Here is a 22,196-nt window from a genome sequence, read left to right on the forward strand (position 1 = left end):
AAATATTTTGACAATGGATGTTTTAGGATTTTAGCCAATCACCCCAAGGGGTGGCTGATCTTTGTCCAATTAGACTATGAAGAAAAAAATCTATAAAAGAATGTAAAATAATTAAATAAATCAATCTTGCTGCACAATTCCTGCCTGCTGGATCTTCTCTCCTCCTCCCTACGGCTGCGGGACACAGTAATATACCCTAGGGCATTTTAATCATGCTCCACCAGCAAGTCACTGCACACAAATCCTCCACAGCCACAGTGGGAGTTTTGGCCTCTTCCTCCAGGATTATTTGGGACTGAACAGTGAGGAAGAAGCACTGAACAGACAGTACAGGACAAACACTGCGGAGAACACCAAGCAGCAACCCCTGTGCTTGGCAGGGGCCTGGGACATCCAATTCCAGGGTACTGGCTTCCTTTTCCTTCTTTTGCAGCAATTGTTGTGGTGTGGAGACTCCTAAATCAGTTTATACAACAGGAAATGTCTTCCGGAACAGATCCTCCAAATAAATTCCAACTGCAGGAATGAGTCATTTCCACATTTACAGTGCCCTCAGCAAAGACCCTGGAAAAGTAAAGGTGATGTGTGATTAATTGGAGTTGCAGATAACTGAGATGAAGGTGGGAAACCAGCAGAGAGGAAACAGCTTCAAGTGCTTCTCAATCCAAACACTACAGGCAGTGCAGCTTCCCTGGAATTCCATGTCCAATGTGTCTCTTCGAAGCTGAACAGGTGAGCAAACAAAGAGGCGCTCCAAGATTTTGTTTCTTTGTACTTCAAGCAGCACAGACCCACCAGGAGGAACTGGAATCCAGTCTAAAAGCCATCCTCCTGCTCGCCACTCCCTTCACATTTTCTTCTTCAAGGGGGATGTGGCTGCAGCTCACCAGAGGCAAGAAAATTGCCTTTCAGTTCTGTACAAAGCCTACCTGAAAAGACCAGGACATCAGGAGCAGCAGGAATTCCACAGTGTTTCTGCTCACAGCTCTTTTCGTTGTGCTTTGCTTCACAGGGGCTTTCCTGCCAAGCTCATTTCAATCTTATTTTATCTTGAAAAATATTTCTGAAAGTTGAGTTTCTTGAGAACTGGTTCATCTTTTGATTATTCCTAATTTGGAGTTTTTAGTGCTGTGCCTGCCATGATTCTTAGGGCTCAAGGAACTTTCCAGATTGACCCAAATCTTCACATCCAACTTGCTCTGTTCAGCGCACGTTGTACGGGTTCACTGCCCCCTCAGAACAAGCAATGGATCTAACTGAGCCCCACAGCCTGTTGTGCCATGTCAGCACAGGGCATGGAAAGGGTCACAGAGCTCTTCCTGAAGCCACAACATCCCCAGGCTGGATGTCCAATTAAGTGTTTTGTTCCCTGCACAGCTAAGACCCTGTCAGTGCTTTGCTACTCTCAGCCAATGCCTCAAACCCCATAACCTGCCAGGGAGGGATGTCTGTGCCACAGGAACATCGTTCCGAACCTGCTGCTGCAAACCCTTTGCTTCTCACACCAGCTCATATGGGACCAGAACTGCCACTGCAGGCAGAAATGCTCCTTTAAGGAACACCACAAGCCACCTATGAGGTACCACTGGAATTCCATCTACTGTGCAAGCTCTGAGGAGCAGTGAACCAAACCATGAGCTTACATCAGAATTAGGGGCACCTGCTCAGCCAACAGCAGCTCCAATAGCAACACTGAGTCAAAACCTCACCAAAAGTACATCAAAGCAAATGCCAACACCTTTACAAGCACCTCAGTTTTCAATTCATAAAGTAAAGCCAAAAGAGCTTTTCAGACACTTGGGGAGAAGTCCATCCCAGCTTTTAAAAAACAAATTCCTGGGAGTTGTTTCCAGCCTCCTGGCGTTCATTTGTCAGCTCACATGCAGCTGCCAGCATTACAGCTGGTTCCACACACAGAAGCAAGTGGCAGCTGCACGTGTCATTTCAGCAGTTCCTTGAACTCGACCCACAGGGCACTGTGGGCATGTTCAAGTTCTGATTTCATGCCTAGAGATAAGACACCAGATGTAGCAATGCCAAAAGTCAAATTCCAGTTCCCTGGTTCTTGCTGAAACTCCACCATCTGTTTTGTGCAGCTCTCCACTGTTCATTTCTTTGCTCATTTGAACTGTTTATAGCCCCAGGGTTCTCTGTCCCACCCTGTGCTCTCACCAGCCCCGAGTCCATCCAGCACTGACAGAGCTGCTGGGGGCTGAAGTTCTCCCTGACACCTCTCTTCCCCTGCATGGAAAACACCCCTTCCAGATCCTGCACCCCCACCCCTTACCTCCTTGAAAACAAGAGCTGCATCCTCCTGGATCCCTCAGCTGGATGCTCCTGGCTCTGGGCAGCTGTGGTGGCTGTGCCCAGAGCAGGTGACACTGACAGTGGGTTACACCAACGCCGAGCAGCCTCAGGCCTGGGCTCTTCTGCCAAGCAGGGATGCTTTTCCTCTCTGCAGAAACAAACAGTGACACAGAACTACAGGGCTGGGACACCACAGCAGCTCACCCTGCCCAGTCTCAAGCTACCACACAGTCCTGTGGCCAGATACGACCCAAATCCACACCAGCACAGCATTAGGGGAGCTAAATTGTAAATTAGGGCATACTGGACAATAGGATCTATTTTTGCAGCACTGAGCTGGAAGATGTGTCAAGGCATTCTCACAGAGTGTCTCCAGTGCCAGCTGAGACTGGAACAAAATCATCCAGACCTGGTGATGATATCGGGGCTTTGAAATCAGCGCAGGGTTTCGAAAACTGCTCCTCCAATGCCCCGTGTGGCGGCAGCGAGTACAGCGCGCTGTTTGCAACCACGGGCCAGACACGGAACTGCTGCTTCGTGTCTGTGCCTTTTCTGTCTCTACAGTTCTGCGGCGCAGATGGGTTTTCTGCAAGTATTGCCTCAGAATGCTTGTGTCTTCACTGTGCTTTTCTCTGGGGGCGGGAAAGGTTTCTCCCTGAATGAAACCTGAATTTTCGTACGGCTGTGGAATCAGTTTTTGTGCACCCCTTCCTACCTCCTCAGGGTGAGGTATAAAATTCCCCACTGGAGTAATATGCTGAGTAGGCAGGAACAGTTTCAGTTACATCACACCTTTGATCCCCCTGAGGCAACCAGACTATTTTAGAGTACGTGTATATTTTTGGGGTATTCTGTAGAATTGTCTAACACTTGAGCCAGGAATGAGCTATGTTGAGCCAGGAATATGTGAAATGCTGAACTTGACTGAAGGAGAACGCTGGACTAAGAAGCATGAATGGAAGTGAAGGGAGTCACTGACCCATCTGCTGAACTCCTCCCAATCACTGCAAGTGAAAGATTAACTCCATGAACTTTTCTTTGATCCTGATTTGCATCTCATCTTTCCTATGACTTTTTGACTCAAGGAGTGGGGAACATCCTGATCTATGCCAGCTGGTAACAACACAGGTGAAATGGCTTGTTTGGATCGTCCCCAGCTACCACGAGCACTCTGGAATTCCTGTTATATCTTGCCATTACAATTGTTCATTCATCTGTTATCTCCTGTCTGCTTAATAATTCATTCTGTGAACAGACCTGATCTGCCATCCTTAGAACTCGTGGGCCAGATTGGTTTCTTAAATTAAAGGTGTTGACAAAAATCTGAGGCTAAGGCAGGGCTTGCCTGAAGCTCCCACTCAGTCCTGTGACAACCAGGAGCCTGAGGATTGCAACTCACAGCCTCGGCCAGCCCTGCAGGGGAAAGCCAAGTGGGTTTTCCTCTTCCAAGAGAGGAAAAGACACAGCAGGAAGGGCTGTCCCAGCTGACCTGTCCCCCTCATGGGCATCCCTGAACAGGATAATCCATCACGTCTCACTCTGTTATTGTAAAGCACTGCAGACCCTGTGCTTCTGGGATTTAAAAGCTCCACTTGTATCAGCAAAAAGCGAGGGAGTGTGGAGGGCAGGAAAAATACACAACTACACCATTTGTCCTCCTCCATGGGTCACTAGTGGGGCATGATCCCTAATTTCAGACTGATCTTGAGAGCTTCAAAGAAAGTAACTCTCAAGGTGGCACTGAATATGCCAAATTTCTGACACTCCTGCCCCAGAACCCTGGCCCAGCAGGTCTCTGTGGGAACCTGAAATATTCGTGTAGTTCAGAAGCTGCACACCCCTAAAGCTTTCCCTTGGGAACACAAAGCTTCCCACATGTGTTTTCTACTCCAATTTGTCCATCCAGCACTTTTCAAAAGAGTTTAAACCAGAATGAGCTGACATGGTGACAGCACAGCATTACATCAGGGACATCAGGAAACTCACTAGACAATAGTCACTATGGTCAGCACAGCTTCTCGTGCTTCAGGGCTCCAGCTTTTCAGCACAGATCCACTGCAACTGAACCTAATCAAAAGCACCTGGCAAAAATTAGCATTAACCCAGGAGTGCCAGTGCACCACCTGTGTGTTTTCTCCCTAAGTACAACTGCATATTCACCACTATAGTGACAGGTACTCGACTGAAATAAAGACATTTATAATACATTATTTCATGCTATTTTCTGAGAGATTTATGTTTTCAACACACTTGAACCCAGGTTCTGCTCCCTGTTGTGCACAGTCCTAAAGAACAGCTTAGATATCATCAGTGATGCAGCTCTAGTTTACTGCTGCAAATAGAAATCAATGGTTGGAGGAATTAATGCAGGAAAAACCTCTGTGCTTCCCAGTCCCTGCCCAACACACCCCAATTCTTTATTGGGAGCACAAGTCCTATTCTCATCGTATAAACTTAATGATTTGGTACAGTTATGTTTTATAGAAAAGCTTTGCAACACATGTACCTGTCCCAGCATCAAGAGCAACCCTCAGCACTCCACCAGCCCCACAAAAAATGCCACCTAATGCTAAAAGACACGAAACGTGAAAAAAGCATTAATTCAACACTAAAAAGGTCAGTAAAGAACCGATTTAGAAAACAGTCCCCTCATAATCTGCACGGGGAGAGGCTCCGGGATGCCAAGGCAAACTCAGAGATCAACACATTCTCATCCTTGCCATGGCTTTACCTGCGGCCACCAAGCACCTGCCCTCCAGTACATCACGCACTGAAACATCACTCCAATTCCCATACATCATAAATAGATACATTAAATCGTATTTTTACCTCACTGAAAAGGGGGGGAGGGGGGCCGACCAGCAACCCCAAACCAAAAAAACCCGCCATCGACACCGACTCTTATATACCCTCGGCCGGCTCGGGATTGGCGGGTGCCGTGAGGCGATCGCAGCGCTGATTGGACAGCGGGGGGGCGGGCCCCGCCCCCCCGCCCCGCCCCCAGGGGAGCGCTGAGGGCTTGGGGGGGGGGGGGCGGTGCGAGAGTCTCTCCCGTTCCCGCTTCCCGCGGCCGAACACAGGGGTCCTGTGAGGGGGAGGAAACACCGTGTCCCGAATCCCAGCAAAACCCCGCGTTCCTGCCTTTCATTTCAGAGCCAAGCACTAATTTGGTGTTTGCTGAATTGGATATGGAGTGAGACAAGGTGTTTGCTCGTGGGAGAAATGTTCCTCCTGGGCATAAAATCTGAGTTGTTCTCTAGGTCAAATGAACATTTTGAGGTAAAAATGAGTTAGTAAGTAGTGGACAGGCAGAGAAAATTTTTGGAGCAAATCTGAGATAGTCTATAGTGCAGAGAATGAACATTTTGAGGTAAACTGAGGTAAGCAGTGGCGAACAGTAGGGAATGTCAAAATGTGGAAGTCACTCCCATTTACCTGAAAGAGGACTGCCCTGGGGAATGACCGTACCTGGGGCTTGGCTCCTGGAGGGCCTTACAGAATAAGCCACTAGTGCCCTGTGATCCTGTGCTGGTCCTTGCACAAATCCCATTCCTCACCCGCTCCAGGAGCTCCCAACGTCACTCTCGTACCTGCTGATGTCTGTCAGCTCTAATGGGCCCCCAAGTGTTTTCTCTCCTCCTCATATTAAAATTTCAGTCTTTTTGGGTGACTCATATCCCCCCAAAAATCAATTTGAGTTCCCCAAAAAACATACCCCAAAAGACTTTCTTTAATCCTTTATTTCTCAAATTTCCACTTCTATTTATTTCTCTAGCTGCAATAATAATGAATAGGACAGAAATAACAAAGACAAAGGGGAATAAATGGAATGTGATGGAAAAAGTTTAATTTTGTCATTTGGGCAGGACCCAGCTGGCATTCACAATGTCCAGGCAGAAGCAACATGAGCACAACCACAAGAAAACCCAGGGACTGGTGGGTTCCAGACTGTGTCTCCAGTATTTCAGTCTGTGAGAGTTACAGGATAAGGGATTACTCCCAGGCTGAAATGTGACCACAAATATTGTTCAGGCAACCCTGTTCCAGCTGCTCTGAGAAATCTAGAGAGTCACAGCGTGTTTCACTTGATCCCATTGTCGCAGGGCTCTTTGAGATCATCCATGATCAAGTCCTGCTGGTTATTCACCCCATTTCCTTTCGTAACTGGCTTCCCCTCCTCCGTAGCTGTTTGAGGGGCTTCATCCTGGAGTGCCTGGCAGTGGGCAGCTGGCAGGATGGCGTTGCTTTGTCCTTGCTGGGAACAGAGCACCCTGGAGCAGAGCTGGAACTTGAAGACAGCCTGGAAGCCCCGTCGGAAGTTTTCATTGCAGAACCCATAGATGATGGGGTTGATGCTGCTGTTGAAGAAGGCCAGCCAGTGAGCAAAGGGATAAATGTAGATGTTGATGAGCTGCAGCTGGAGGTCGGAAAGGCTGGCGTAGTCCGAGAGCAGCATCAGAGTCCACAGGGGAAGCCAGGACACCGTGAAAAGCAAAGTCACAACAATGAGCATTTTGATGACCTTCTGTTTCCTCTTCCACATGCTGTGCCGCTGCTCCTGGCTGCGCTTCCCTGCCCCAGGCATGGCTGTGTGGGAGAGGGAAATGCTGATCCTGGCGTACATGATAACAATGAGTGACAGGGGAGCCAGGTAGATGTTGGCAAAGAGAACAGTCGTGTAGATCTTCCTCATTCCCGGCTCAGGCCACTCCTCCCGGCACCAGAACACCGGCCGGGTGGCATTGCCAGAGCCCAGGAGCACTCGGAAATGCTTCTCCTCCTGCACCTGCAGCAGGACGGCCGAGGGACACATGATGGCCACGGCCAGGATCCAGATGACCGCGATGATGGCCACGGCAGCGGGAATGGTCAGCTTCTGCTTGAATGGATGCACAATGCACCGGAACCTGGGGCAGAGAAGCTGTTTAAGGAATGCTTCATCACCCAGGCAAGCAGGCGCGTGCATTTTAAATCGTCTGTTTTTCAGCAAGCAGAGATGGAATCATCTCCTCATCCTCCCTGTCAGTTGCTGCCTGTGCTGCTCCATTTAACCAAGGCAGGTATTAACACCTCTGCTTCACGGCTGAGGAAGAAAACAGTTCCAGGTGGGCCGGGATAGCCCAGTTCCACCATCTTTAAGAGATACCAGTGGAGGAGAAATTGCTCTTTAGATTTGGCCCCCCCTTTTTTTTTTTTCTTAATACCCATAGGAGCAAAATGCATCTGATTTACTGAGGTGTTGGGAGGGTTAATGAGTGGGCTCAGCATGGCCAGGGGGCCAGGGGGAGATGAGAGTGATGGTTAGAGACTCTGCATCATCTTACCTGTCCACAGCAATAGCAACCAGAGTGAAGACGGAGGCAGAAACAGAGATTCCTTGGACCATTCCACTCATTTTGCACACCAGACTCCCAAAGGGCCACCCTGGAAGGAAACGGGCAGTTGGAAGTGCTGCCATCTCACTGCAGGACTCTGCTTAAAATCATTTGCTCTCATCTTCCATTTCCTGATAGAATGATAGACTCATGGAGTGGTTCGGATTGGAAGGGAACTCCTAGCGACCATGGAGTTCCAACCATGGCCAGGAACACCACGCCGTGGGCAGGGACACCTTGCACTAGACCTCACCTCTGACTGCAGTGACCCGGAATGCCCGCAGAGCCCCTCTGACACGTGGCCCCGGCTCTCCCCGCCCCGCGAGCGCCCCAGCCCACCTGCAATGATGTTGTCCAGGAGGGTGGTGGGCATGCAGAAGAGCCCCACCAGCAAGTCACTGACGGCCAGGTTCAGGATGAACAGGTTGGTGACCGTGCGCATGTGTTTGCTCCATAGGATGATGAAACAAACCCCCCCGTTGCCCACCATGCAGAGGAGGAAGATGAGGAGGTAGGAGGTGATGAAGACAGCGGCCACAGAAGGCTGGTGGAGGTAGAAGTCCACGTAGGAGACATTGCCTTCCAAGTAGAGGTACTCGTATGTCCCGTTATAATTCAGCGCCTGAGGCCAATCCAACGAAGAGTTTGAGTCCATTTTCTTCCTCGTGCTCTAATGTGCCCTAAAAGACACTTGTGAAAAGGTCATTTTAGTCCGCTTGCAGTTGATATGAAGGAATGGGATATTGTCATTTAATATGGGATATTTTTATTTCTATATTATTAGTGCTGTTATCTGCTTTGGGTACACTGTGTGCTGAAATAAGTGTAAAGCTCACATGCTCTTGGGCAGTGGTGAGGTGGCTGAGCAACAATCACTGAAAAATCACTAATTCAATCACTGAAGAACAGGGATTAGAGCTTTCTGAAGTGGCACAAACCTTCTGCCTGCATGTATCCAAATCCAGCCCCATTTCATGAACATGAGATGGTTTTGTGTACAGTTGGTTGATTTAATTCCCTGCTCACAAGCTACATAACTCAAAGTCTGCAGTCAAGAAGGACCACACTAGGTTTAAAACATGCTGAGATACAAGAGAGCTGGGTTAATTTCCAAGCAGGTAACTTGACTTGGAGGCAGCATTCCAAACTTTCTTTCCACATGTATTTTGTCTCCCAGATGAGGATGCTTAAAGAAGCAGGGGGTGGAGCAAGCAAGGGAGCAGCAAGATTAACTGGTGGCAGAAGGCATGAAATTAAAGTATGAGCGAAGGTGCTTTTAAGATGCTTCAAATTCCTTAATAGAAATGGAATTTAAATTAAGGCACAAGTATCCAAATCCTGATGAGCTTGTATGAACAGCAAAGCCTCTGCAAGTGTTTTACTTTCAGGAAGCAAGTGCAGTAAAAAAAAGTATTTATACTGCTCTGCCTCAGGTTTGGAACAAGCAGAGTAGTGAAAACCCATCATGTTCTGGTCTCTTGTGCCCGTTTAGAAATGAGCAGCAGTGCAGCGTTTTAATGGGTCTGTATTTTACATACTCATTAAATGCCTGCACAGTGAGGTACAGAGACAAAAATCTGGAATCCCTCACCAAAAACCTGCTGCTTGTATGTTGGAAAAAGTGTAGGAATAGTTGTACATTCTGTGGGGCTGTCCTTATGGAGAAAGGCTTATTTATCTTTATTAGTTTTTATTCAACATGCTTTCAAAATTATTGCAAGTACCTCTATTGAAATGTCTGACGTGCCAAATGCTTTCCCCGGCCAGCGCTCAGAGTCAGCCTTGTGGGAAGAGCTTCAATGCCGATTTTCCTGATTCCTGATCCTGAGGAAGCAGCACTGGTGCACTTGCAGCCAAACATGAGCTCAAGATGGGAAACGCTGGCAGAATGCAAATACAGATATTTGACAATACAAGTTGACACTGTTCCTTTAATCCCAGACCTGGAGCTGTGCTTTATAAATCTCAGGAGATGCTGTCTCACTCCATTTAAAGCCAGCATTCCTCCTGCTCCCTTGGACTTATTGTTGCTCCCTTTGCTGCTCTTCCCCACATTATTATTATTATTATTATTAACTACTAATTTTCTTCCATAATCCTTTTGCTTTTGAGAGGAGTTGCTTTAGGTAGACATTCTGGCCCGGAGAAGGTGGCTTTTGGCTCCCACCGCATTCCCAGTCCCCATGCCCAGCTGTCCCAGTTGTCCCTGTGCTGTCCCCAGCAGGTCAGGCAGACGTGCCTTTCCTTCCTTACCTGCTGGAGTTTGGCTTTTAGAGGGGTCTCTGATGGTCTGCAGCAGAAGTTCTTGGTCATTCCATGACAGGATCGTCCCTTATCACACTAAAAGCAGGAGGAATAATCATTATTTTGGAAACATAGTTTGTGTTTTCTCTCTTTTTCTGACACCGTGTTGTGAAGCAGTGGCGCCCAATCTCTTCTGTAATGATCTCTGGAATAGTTTTTGTTCCTAACTGGTAAACAAGAAGTAGTAAACAGCCTCGAGGCAAAACTGGAGCTGAGTCTCATCCCAGTTGCACTAATGAAATTTTGGCTGTGGCAGACATGGGGAAGTTGCTGTACAAACCCTGCAGATCACAGGAAATGGAAAAGCTCCACAGATTTTTATTATCCTGAAGCTGAGAGGGAGGAGGATTGGCTGGAAGGAGAAATTAAGCCAGTGCCTTGTGTTTTCACAGGGTCCTTGCCGGCTAAAACAAGCAGTGATAAATAATTGAGAGAGGCACAGAGGACAGAAACATAAATCATCCAAGAAAAGAAAAAAAAATAGTGCAATAGCTAATTGTAATAAGATGATAAACAACAGCAATTCGCTTCCGCATGGTAACTTGACAAGAGCAAGGCCTCACTTCTTCATTCGATCTACAAGAGAAAATCTGCAAAGGAATAAAGTGGGAGCTTCCCTGAGTGAAAACCTGCCCCGGCTCATGTAGGGTTTCCAGACACACGAGGCTCATTCGTGGCTGCTGGAATCCCAGTCACAGCCTCCGTAGACAAATACACAGTGTAACGTCTCACAGCCTGACCAGGACAATCTCGTACTTCTGCATACAGAAAATCAGGTTTCCACTGTTAAAGTGTAAGAGGTCCAGCTGATTATGAAGTGATGGAATTATTTACATATTGGGCAGATGGAGGAAATCCCCTGGAGCGGCCACCACTGCTTCACCTCTGTGCACGACCCGCTGGGTTTGTCATCTTGATTTTTATGAGTAAAATATCCTCACAGAATCCTCTGAGGCTGGAACCTTCAGAGATGGGAAGAAGAGCAGGAGCATGTTGTTGTAGAAAAAGAAACTTTAATGTAGTAAGTGCTAAAAAAATTGTTCTTCCCTTGTCCTGAGCTCTGTAATCAGTAATGGCACAACAAGAAGAGATTTCCCAGGGACCTTGGGAAATGATCCCTGGTCTGCTGAAAAGTGAGAAAGTCCCAGGGGCAAAATGCAGCCCCTGAAGGATGGCAAAAAGAGCAGGACGTTGGTCTGCGAGTGTCTGAGAAATAAGGGAGAGAGAAATTTATGGATCATCCTCTGCCTCAGGGAACCAGGAAGAGCCATTGACTAAAAAACTAAAATGCTGTTGCACAGGGAACCCTTGCACAGACCATGGGAATCTGGGCTCATCTTTGCTTCTCTTCCAGAGCAAGAGGGGCCTGCAGCCACACCAAACCCCCCATTCCCAGTGCCTGGGGCTCAGGCACGGGACAGGGAGTGGTGCAGGAAGCGTTGGGTCTGGGTCATGCAGGGCTGGAGCTGCCACGTACAAACTCTGGGGATGTTCATGAATTAAAATAATGGAACTTACTCTTCAAGTATTTAACTTTTTCATCCATCAGAATTTCCATGATATTTTATACGACATACCTCAGAGTGCTTTATCTCCAAATAAGCCCGAATATCCCAGTAGGTTTTCAGCTAGGAGAAAAGAGCTGTGGAAGAAAAAACACCCTAAAAATAGCCAGTTGCAATAAAATAATTTTTTCTTACTGACATTTACTTTCATGAAGAAAAACAAGTGCTGAGAAGCAAATTCCTCATTTTGAAATGGGCAATCCCAGGGAGATATGCCAATCTTGGAGTTGCACACAGAGCTCTTCTCAATGGGCTTAAACTGCTTATCCTCCCATCAGAGTCATTTATCTGCACAGTCTGAGCTGGGGCCAAAGAAAATAGTTTGTCAAGGTATTCCTTTTTTAAAGATCTCAAACTTTAAATGATATGGAACAAGGCTATCAGCGGGATGACTGTAATAAACACAAGACTTACTTGCAGATTACTCATCCACTTGAGATGGGAACAGAAAACATTTCTTCCAAAGCCAAATCCCAAATGTAAATCAGGAGATGCAAATGGCAGGTGAGGCATTCACAGCAAGTTTCTTATGGCTCTGTATTTATATATATATCTATGATTTCCACCCTGCTTCATTAGAGCCGAAGCTGCTTGCCTATTCCTTGTCATTATACTCTTATTTTTTTTTACTTCATGCTCAGTCAACCTTTAAGCTTCTGAATATATTTGTTTTTTCTATTTGATGTGTCACAGGCTGTTTAAAATTTTAACTAAAATCTCATCCAGCTGTTCCCTGAAATCAGGTTAAAGTAATATTTCCACACTCAGGCACACTTATGTAAGCCACTTTATTGAGAAGCCTGGCAAGCAATAAGATTTTAGCTGCCTTATCTTGGAAGCAAGTCCCTGTTTTAAAAGCTTTCCGTAGGCAATTACTGAAGTTCTCCCGGGATCCAGTCTCTTAAGCATCGGTTTCCCATCCATCATTGGAAACAGGGCAGGGACCCCACGAAATATCTGGACTGGTCGCAGCTTTTTCCCTGGAGAGATGCTCTAGCAGCGTTTAGCAGTGAGTGCTGGGGTTTAGTCTACAGAAACAGCTAAATCAGTGATCCCTGCCGGGCTCTTTGCAGCAGTAAACGCCCCACTAATGGGAGATGAGCCTCCTAAACTGCACCTTTCAATTCAGCCTCTGCTCATGAGTCACTCCCTGACAGCCCAGTCATTTGGGGCACTGAAACTGAGGAGAGTAATTGGGGAACAGATAGAAAGGGGTGGAAAAAAAACCAACCTGAAAAGCGGGACAATCGTGAGATAGTCCCAGTGGAAGATAGAATTGGCAAACAAAATAAGTGCTTTAGGAGCCCATCAGGCAGTGAGAGCTAATGCACCAGGTACGGCAGGTAGTTTATGTCCCCCCCAAAATGGGGGGCACAGAGGATCCTGTAATCACTGCAAAGTGAATGAGCAGAGGAAAACCAAACCAATCCCAACGCACAGAGCACATCACAAGGGTTCTTCGCACCAGGTGATGTCTCTGCTTCGAGTGAAAAATGAGCAAGAGGCATAGAATTGTTTGGTTTCAATGTCTTTTGGCACAGAAATGTCATTGCCCTCTGTGAGGCAGGCATGAGAGCAAACAGCCCGTGAGCTGGGCACACGAGGGATCTGACTTAGAGCTTGTTACAACAAAGAGCATTTGACCCCTCACCCAAGTTCCTGGGCTGTGGAGTATTGGATTATCCCCCTAGAAATTAGGCAGAGCAGCCTTCCTGGCCCACGGGCAGAATAGGTGAGCTCCCTGTGCAGCACGTTGGGCTGGATCCTTAACACTTCATCACATCCCAACGTTGATTTGCCCAGAGGCGACATCTTTAGTCTTAAATAACTGTGCAGGCTGCACAGGAGAAGAACTGTCTGTGAAGGTTTAAATGCCCAGTGTCACCTCTCTAGAGAGATAATGGCTGTGGAAGGGCTGAACTCTCCCTGTACCTTCCTACCTTCTGACTGTTCCCTTTTACATCACCATCCACATCCACGCAGGGACTTTAAATACTCATTGATTTTTTTTTCTGTGAGCTGCTCTAAGGATTTGAATCCTTTTGGTGCTCCTGAATTTCCATTTACTGCTGCCTTAGTGACTTGATTTTAATTAATACCAAATTGTAAGCTTCACCAGGATAACATGGATAGGTACCTGTGATTGATGTCAGGAGTTTGACATGCTGAGAGGTTACCTCGGAAACCTCTTGGTTTGACTCCAGTTGAAGCCAATTCTGTTCAGTAAGTGACAGCTGCAACCCATGGTTGTCCGAACAGCAAGGACTGGAAGTCAGTTTTCCTTGCTAGGATTTTCATTTGGAAAAAAGCAGCAGCACAGGTCCATTCTTTTGGAATGAGGTGCCATCTTACAGCTACCTACCTACCAGCCTCAGGAAACGCTCCTCCTTTGCTCAGAGTTACACTCAATCCCCCTTTTTCCAGCAGAACACCCCAAACTGATCTCACTGCATTTTATAATTTGCAGCCCCTGAGGTGGTTCAGATTTAAAGGATAACACGAGGTACTTCAAGCTCCAGATGCTTTTCTCCTACTGGAGGTACCTGCTACTGATAGAAAAGCCAAATAAAACGATGTAAACTTGTCTTAGTCACGGAGGAAAAAAATGAACAGCCACAGGCTCTTTTTTTTCCCAATCCTGGAGCTCTGCAGAGTGGTCCAGCTCCTAGCCCAGGTGGATTGGCCCTGCGAGCAGCAGCAATATGGGCGCTGGTGGGGGCTGTGTGTGTCCCCCAGCTCTGGAAGCCCTAAGCCAGAGGGTCAGAGGCACCTGCTGCCACTCCCGTCCCCCTCCAGTGCCTGAACTGCTCCGTATTCCAGCCTTGCCCACCCCGGGACCAACTTCGGCAGCACAAGGGGGGTTCTTGCCAGCAGGCAGGTCCCTGGCATCACCACGATCCCCATGCAGGCAGCGCTGTGCCCCCCCAGTAAATCAGGGCACCCCCAGGCAGTGGACCCAGCATCCCACCTCCCCGCACACAAAGACCTGTTGCTAACAAAGCTCCTGCAGTTTTCCCTCAGCTCCCAGCTCCAGCAGGGAGGCAGGAACAGCCCAGCTCCAGCCAAAAGCAGCCCGCAGCCCACTCCCCCAGGGTACCCCGCTTACAGGTGCAGGAGCTCCGCCGCAGCCGCTGGTTCGGCGCAGGCAGGAAGGAGGCTGCAGCCCCTGGCGCAGCGGAGAGGGCTCCCGGAGCCCCTGCAGCTCCTGCCTCAGGCAGGGAGGAGGGACAGGAGGAAGGAGGGAGCCGAGAGCCCAGCCCAAAGCCAGGCGCCAAGCGCCGGGGCTCCAAGGCAGTCACCTGCAGCCACCGCTGGCTTGGGGGGGTGCCTGGGTGGAAGTTTCTCGGATATGTTCCATTGCAGAGTCTCCCTGCTGTGCTCTGTTTGAAGCATCCCTTTGCCTGGGGAAGCTCATTCCCAGGGTCAGGAACTCACAGTTACCTCTGCAGGTGCCACCCCCGACACCCCCCATCCATTACAGTCCAGATTCTCCCCGGTGCTCTGAATGCTCCCAGCACAGCGGCATCTCTTGGACTCTGCTCCTACCTGCTGAGCTCCAGCATTTAGATCCAGGCTCTCCAGAGATTCCAGCTTTTAAATCAGGAGCCTGGGAAAAGAACAGTCTGTGTGGCCCAGGAGAAACCAGGTGGCTCTTGTAGCTGAAATGGTAGGTTTTGCCTTACCTGCATAAGGTTTTTCTGGAAAGAAAAACAGCATCCCAAGGACAGACTATAGGAGAACAGGCTTCCAATTAATGATTTCATGGATGTAGGAATTATTCTTTAACAATAATGAATTCTCTATTTTTTACACTCCTCTTTTTATTCCTGGAGTAGTTTAAAAATTATTCCTTTAGGCAATCATTTAAATTTGAGAGGAAAAACAATTATGCCAATATAAATTTAAACCAACAAACTGCTTTCCAGCATAACTCAGTGTGGAATTGTAACAAGTCCGTGTGGAATCATTGTGTGCTATAAATGGAGGATAAGAAGCTCCAGCCATGCAGAGACATTGTATTAAGGGCAGCTTTGCCACATGTGATGCAGCAAATGGAATCCCAGGATCCTGAGGCGCTCACAACCGGGTGCTGTAAGGAACCACAGTTAGAGAAACCTCTGACTGAGAGAGGATCCCGAAGGCCCTGCATCTAGCTAAGAGGAATTTGTCTAAAATTCCTACCCCAGCTCTCCCTGCACACACACACTGCTGCAGTTCTCTGTCTCCCCATCACTTTCCCTGATTCACATTCCCTCTGCCTGGAAGCCCAAAACAAGGCCACTTCACTTTGGAATCCAAAGAGTTTCAAATAGAAGGGTGTTATTCACGTAAGCAACAAAATAACCGCAATGCAGGGCATTGAGATTTGCAGGGAATCGCTTTCTGCTTCCCACATACCCCGTGGAACATCAACACTGAATCTTCATCGCAGATTATTGCAGAATACTGTCTTTCTCCTTTTAAAAACAACTCAGTGAGCAGCAGGGCTGATCCATGTCCCAGGACACTTCCATGTCTTTTAAACGCCGGCCGCGCCATCTGCTGGGAGCACAAAGAAGGACACGACGCGAAATAAACGCAAGGGGAGATCGTAGAACCATCATGGAATCCCAGAACGGTTTGGGTTGGAAAGGACCTCAAGGATCATCCAGAGCCTGTTCACGCAGGCTGCTGTCCATCGGCCCCTGATTGTGGATGGATATGGAAATGATGGAGGTGTTTAGGGAATGCTGATAGTTTTTCCCTCTGTTGGATAATCTGGTCATTAAAAAGGCTAATTGACTCTTCCAACAGGGAAACATTTATGCAAGAAGAGCCAAAAAATTTTTGAGTTGCTGGAAAATGAAATCTGCAAGTATCCAACTTAAAATCCCTCCGAACTGTCACCAGTCTGACTTCCATGGACTGGTCACATTGCCCAGATGTGTCCAGTCCAGCTGTAAATGCATTTGTCCATGGCGTAATTTATATTTTTTTCCTGGTAAAGAGCATCTGGATGATGGAGGGGCATGGGGGGGGTCAGGAAGGAGTGTGTGGGGGGTAGAGGACAGGAGGCTGAGGCCCCTGCACCTCCAACAGCGTCAAGGAGCGACTCCTGGGGCTCAAACGCCCTCGGTTCCACCCCACAGACTTGAACCAGCCCCGCACCCTGGGGCTGCCTCGCTCCGTCCCCCGGGTCCCACCGTCTTTCACCTGTCTGGGCTCTGTCCTCAGCCCCAAAATGCAGGATTTGGGCTCTCTGATCAAAGTCTTAAATTGCCTGGATGAGCCTCATTTCGCACCCCAAGACAGGACTTGAGGCTGTTTCGCAGCCCTAAGACTGCCCAGGTGGGGCTGGTTCCAAGTGCCAACAATGCAGGACTTTGTTTCTGAGCCGAAGAAAATGCCTGATTTATTGATTACAGGACCCTAAAGCTGGCCAAATGAGCCTGGTGTCCCCCAAACACAGGACTCAGTCTCTGTTTCCAGGACACGAAAGTGCCTGGCCCAGCCTCACCCTGGGGTGCCCCTTTCTGATCCCCAAAATCCCACAACTCCTTCTTTCCCAGCTGGGTCTGGAGCTTCCAGCCACTGGAAATGGGGCTGGAAACAGGGAATTTGATCCCTGAACCCCCAGCCTGGACTCCCTCTCGGAGCCTCAAGTGTGATGTCAGGACAGGCTGGAGAGCCAGTGGTGTTGGGACATGAGATAAAGACGAGGATGGAGCCCATCCAGGATACCCCAGCATCCACGAGCACCCCAAGGACCCTGCTGTTCTGTCCCGCCCCAGTGCCAGGGATTGCAAAGGAGGAGCCTGGCCACTGCCAGCCTTCCCCAAAACCACATCCAGAGACCGTGCCAGCACCATCCGCGGTTGGGCACGGCGGGAGACAGGCACCAGAGAGCCAAAGGCAGAGACTGGCCAGCATCAGCGTGTTTACTTCCCACTCCAGAGCAAGCACACGGTACAGACACGCCCTCTAGGCACCCAGCTGGCAGTAAGGCACTTTTAAAAACACGTCAAACATTCTTTCCAGCTGCAGCTGCCATCCCTGGGGTGTCCGTGCCCACAGCCTCAGCGCAGTGTCACCAGCTCCTCAGCAGAAGTGGGGTGAATGGCGACAGTGTTGTCCAGGTCGGCCTTGGTGGCCCCCATCTTGATGGCCACAGCAAAGCCCTGCAATATTTCGTCACAGCCCAGCCCTTGCATGTGCAATCCCACCACCTTTGGAGAAGAGAGAAGCCAGGTGAGACCCAAAATCCAGGCTGAGCTCTTGGGTGTGGTGCTGGGGGAGCTGGATCCCAGCCCTAGAGCCGACCACACGGGGACAATGGAACAGCCAGACATGGTCCCCACCACCCCCCAGCTGTGCCCGTGACGCCCTGCACTCACCTTCTCCTCCTTGCCAGCACACACCAGCTTCATGACACACTTCACTTTCCTCTGGGTGACAGCGTGGTACAAGGGAGTGAAGGACGTGCTGTAGATCTTAACGTTGTCCCTCCCGTGTGCGGCCACGGCCTCCTCTGCGGCAGACGCCACAGTAAGGGGGTCAGAGGGGTGCACACGGGGCATTTACAAAGAGGAGTCAAAGCCCTTTTGTCAAGGCTCGCTTGCTGGAGATGGAAACATCTCGAGCATCAAAGCAGCAGCTCTGAGCCAGTGTCCCGAGCCCCTTCATCCCCTCCACGCCCCATCTGTCCCCACCTTCGGTGAGCCCCACGGTGCCGATGGGTGGGTGGCTGAAGACGACGGTGGGGATGTTCTCGTAGTCCAGCCGGGAGTCCTGCTTGCCCTCAAAGAGCCTGTGGGCCAGCTTCCTGCCAGCTGCGATGGCCACTGTGGGGAGGGACAGGGAGCCTGAGCCACGGCATGGTGTGGCACTGAGGGGCTCTGCAGGGAAGGGGCACGGCCACAGTACCTGGGGTGAGGAGGGCTCTCCCACAGACATCCCCAACGGCATAGATCCCTCTCCTGGTGGTGTTCTGGTACTCATCCACAACCACATGGCCCTTGGGGTCCACCTGCACACCCTGCCATGGGAAACAGCAGCCTCAAGTGCTCCAGAAGGGACGGGACAGCCCATGGGGCACCTGTGCTGGTGGCCACAGTGTTCCCAGCTGGGGGCCAGGTTGTGGGAACACCATCCTGTGACAGGCTCCGGAGACCCAAGGGAACCCCAGAGATCCGTGGGACACCAGGAGATCCTCCCACCAGCACAGAAGGGACGTGCTGCCATCTCACCACTCGATCCAGGCACAGCCCCTCGGAGTTGGGCTCCCGCCCCACGGCCCACAGCAGGCAGTCCACATCCCGGATCACCCCCTCTGTCGGCTTGTGGCCCGGCACCGCCGAGGTCACCATCACATCCAGCAGCCCACATGGGGACTTAGTGACTCTCTTGACCTAAGGGGAACAGCAGGAGCAGCAGGAGAAGGTGCAGATGGCTTTTGCCTTCCAACAAGCAACTTTAGCCATGCTGCAGAACGAGGGATTTTGCAAAACTGTGGCCCAGCAAGCAGCACCCAAAATAGCAATCAACACCTGCCTCTGCAGGAGGAATAGGGCAAGCCACAGGGCTGCTCTGTGCATTCCTACCTGTGTGTGCTTCCAGACATCAACCCCGGTGTTCTCCAGCTCCTGGGTGCAGTTTGAGCTGATCAGGGAGTCAAAGGTTCGCAGGACCTGGGCAAAGATTCCCCCCAACCCTGTCAGATGAGGGTCTGCAGGCGAAGGCACCACCTGGTAGCCCCTCCACCTGCATTTCCCTGCTCCTGGAACTCAGGAGGTTTGGGGTGCTTCTGGTTAACAAACTTCTCTGTTTGTTTCTCCATTATTTTCTTTTCCTCTCTTCCTCTTTTCAAGTCTTGACTTGAAATAAAGCTCAAGGGAGCAGATGCGGTGACACGCACGGCTGCAGAAATGCCGGGCACATGGGTGGGTGCTGCTAAAACATGTCCCCCCAGCCTCTCCATGGCTCCCGTGCCACCATCTGCTGCGTCACTCTACCCCTGCCAACTCAGACCCTCCTTTACCAGGAAGTGACAACCAGAAAACCCCGGTGGGCTGGGATTTGACAGCCGGGCAGGAAGCGCAGGTGGGGACAGGCGGTGGCATTACCTTGTCCTGGCGGATCAGCAGGGAGGACTTGGAGCCCAGCGTGGAGAGGATCCCTGCAATTTCCACCGCGATGTAGCCGGCCCCGACAATGACGCTGCGCCTATGGAGAAGCGACCATGCCGTGCACGGGCACCTGGAGCTGGCACCGGCTGTTGGGGCGATGAATCCCACCTTACCTGGGCAGCTCCTCCAGGTCGAAGAAGCCATCACTGGTCATCCCCAGGCTGGCACCTGCAAAGCAGAGACTCTTTTGCACCCTTCACCTGTCCCACTTCCCCTCCCACAGCCTGCTTTGCTTCGGCTGGATAAGCCTCTCTCCAGGCTGGGAGCTGGGGAATTTCATCAGGCTCACCGGGAATTTCGCTGTCAGAAGGGACAGCCGGGCGCCCGCCCGTGGCTATAAGGATGTGAGGAGCCGTGTACTTTTTCCCCTCCACTTCGATGGTTGGCTCAGGATCAGCAGTGAACTTGCCATAGCCCCGGATGATGTCAATGTGAGCCTTAGGGGTAACAGTTATGGGATTAACAGCAGGATGAGGTGCGGGAGACACCTAATGGAGCTAGGGCTTCCACAGCTGGAGGACGCCCATAAAAGCTGGAAAACTGGCCAAAAATCCATCACTTTTGCCCCTCGGATTGCAGGATAAACACATCCCACGCTCACCTTCTTGACATTGTTCTCATAGATGTCATTGAGGCGCCGCACGTACGCGTCACGCTTGTCCTTGATGGTCCTGAACAGAGCAGGGAATACCGTCACTGCTAGCAGATGAACCTCAGAGCTCAGGAAGAATCTGGCACTCAGTGCCATGGTCTAGCTCACAAGGTGGTGGTTGGTCAAAGGTTGGGCTCCATGATCTCAGAGGTCTTTTCCAACCTTAATGATTCTGTGAACTCAACCCCTCTGGCATGTGGCAGCCACGCCACAAAAAATCTGGCTCCCTGTCACCCTTTCCCCACCAAAGCGAGCTTTTTGTGCCCGCCTTCCCTGCATTTGTCTTTTCCAGAGTCTCTTCCCACAGCCAGTTTGCCATCCCACTTCTCTAACACACAGTAAGAATCCTGGCCACGTAATCAGCTCTGCACAACCCACGGGAGCCTGGAAGTGGGCAGGGACTCCTCTGAAGTGGACAATGGGCTGCTGCCCATGGGACACTCACTGGGAGATGCTGGTTTCCAACTGAACCCTTCCATTCTTACCTCCAGTTGAACTTGACACCGGGTGTTTCGAAGCCGTAGTCAGCGTGATCGTGGACAAACTCCGCATGGACCGCCGTGTTCCACATCACCTGCCCGCGCAAACTGCAGGTTGGCTCGGGAAGACTGCTTTGATTCTGGGAAAACCCACTCCAGGCTTCCTGATTCCTCACCTCTGCCCGGAGCACCCACGGGACACAGGAGAGCCCATGGCATCCTGATGGCTCAATACCCTCAGAGGCCCTGCTTCCTCTCCCCACACCCTGTGCCAGCACCTCCCTGGAACTTGGAAGGCACGCACACCAGACCCAACCCAAGCCACCGGAGCCGGTGGCAGAACACCCTTACCTTCTTTGGCACGCACCCAACATTGACCTGGGGGAAATAAGAACAAGTCTCAGTGCCAAGGCCCAGTTTTCCAAAGGCAGTGCTCCAGAGAGCATCCCACATCAGGCTGGTACTGCATCTACGCGCTCTGCTCAGGAAAACAAAGGCAGGATTACGAATTCCTGGCAAAAGAGGGGTGTAACTGCCTTGGGAGGCTCAAGGTCTTGCGGTTTGTCTACTTTTCTTCACTTCCTTGAAAGAGGATATGGAAGGTGGAGCCTTCAAACACAGGGTTTTTTCCACTGATAATCTAAAAATTATTTACTAGGAGAATGGTGTTTGCCATCCCTTGCCTGCACTTCTACGAGTATGGCAATTTTTCCAGCAGAATGCACTTAGGACACAGAACTAGAGCCTGTCCCCGGCTTGTTTGAGGAACCAGTTTGTTCCTTGGCTTGTTAGCAGCTCACCATGCTCTTGAGTTCTACTTTACCGCCTTGCAGCTCTCCTACACGGATCCAGGATCCGTCGGCATCCTGTCACCTGCCTGAAAACGGCTGGGAAGAAGCTGGTGGAGATGGGGGATTGGGATCCATCCTGCTTCAGCACGTCCTTGCACAACGCTCGGACAGCGGGAGGGCGATTCCTTCTCTCCGGATTCCCGCACCGCGACCCTCCCCGGGGGCTCCGCCACCATGCCCGCGTCACCGGGGCCAGCGTGGGGACACCGGGGCCAGCCTCCCTCGTCCCCTGCCCCGTCCCTCCCCGCCCCGGGTGCGGGTCCACCCGCAAGTGACTCACGCAGGTGCCGCCGAGGCGGCACGGCTCCACCAGCGCGACGCGGGCGCCGAGCTCGGCCGCCCGCCGGGCCCCCGCCAGCCCCCCGGAGCCGCCGCCCAGCACCAGCAGCTCGTACGCGGCCGCCGCCATCGCTCCCGGCTCGGTCTGGCCCCGGCGCCCCGCCCCGGGACCGCCCCCGGGCCGCGCCGGCCCCCTCCCGGCCCTGCACGACACCACGT

General features: G+C 50.7%; 2 protein-coding genes across 3 annotated transcripts; both read right to left on the reverse strand.

Annotated features, from left to right (window-relative positions):
• Positions 1-6,031: 6,031 nt before the first annotated feature.
• NPFFR2 (neuropeptide FF receptor 2) lies at positions 6,032-17,341 on the reverse strand. 2 transcript variants are annotated; one of them, XM_019292964.3, is made up of 5 exons: positions 9,936-17,341; positions 9,407-9,562; positions 8,022-8,362; positions 7,632-7,731; positions 6,032-7,214 (listed from the first exon to the last, which is right to left on the reverse strand). In XM_019292964.3, exons 3-5 carry the CDS (start codon positions 8,335-8,337, stop codon positions 6,389-6,391), a joined length of 1,242 nt encoding a protein of 413 aa, XP_019148509.1. In that variant the 5' UTR covers positions 8,338-8,362; positions 9,407-9,562; positions 9,936-17,341; the 3' UTR covers positions 6,032-6,388. The 2 variants fall into 2 exon arrangements, with proteins under 2 accessions (XP_019148509.1, XP_010409625.1); XM_010411323.4 differs by having other exon boundaries at positions 8,022-8,372.
• Positions 17,342-17,455: 114 nt separating this feature from the next.
• GSR (glutathione-disulfide reductase) lies at positions 17,456-22,122 on the reverse strand. Its single transcript, XM_039551637.1, has 13 exons — positions 21,979-22,122; positions 21,199-21,225; positions 20,854-20,942; positions 20,318-20,387; positions 20,006-20,153; positions 19,830-19,884; positions 19,654-19,753; positions 19,132-19,218; positions 18,778-18,939; positions 18,455-18,566; positions 18,241-18,372; positions 17,926-18,059; positions 17,456-17,757 (listed from the first exon to the last, which is right to left on the reverse strand). Exons 1-13 carry the CDS (start codon positions 22,105-22,107, stop codon positions 17,608-17,610), a joined length of 1,395 nt encoding a protein of 464 aa, XP_039407571.1. The 5' UTR covers positions 22,108-22,122; the 3' UTR covers positions 17,456-17,607.
• Between the last annotated feature and the right edge of the window lie 74 nt (positions 22,123-22,196).

This window comes from Corvus cornix, chromosome 4 (assembly GCF_000738735.6).
Source record: "Corvus cornix cornix isolate S_Up_H32 chromosome 4, ASM73873v5, whole genome shotgun sequence".
In the NCBI taxonomy this organism is placed as follows: domain Eukaryota; kingdom Metazoa; phylum Chordata; class Aves; order Passeriformes; family Corvidae; genus Corvus; species Corvus cornix.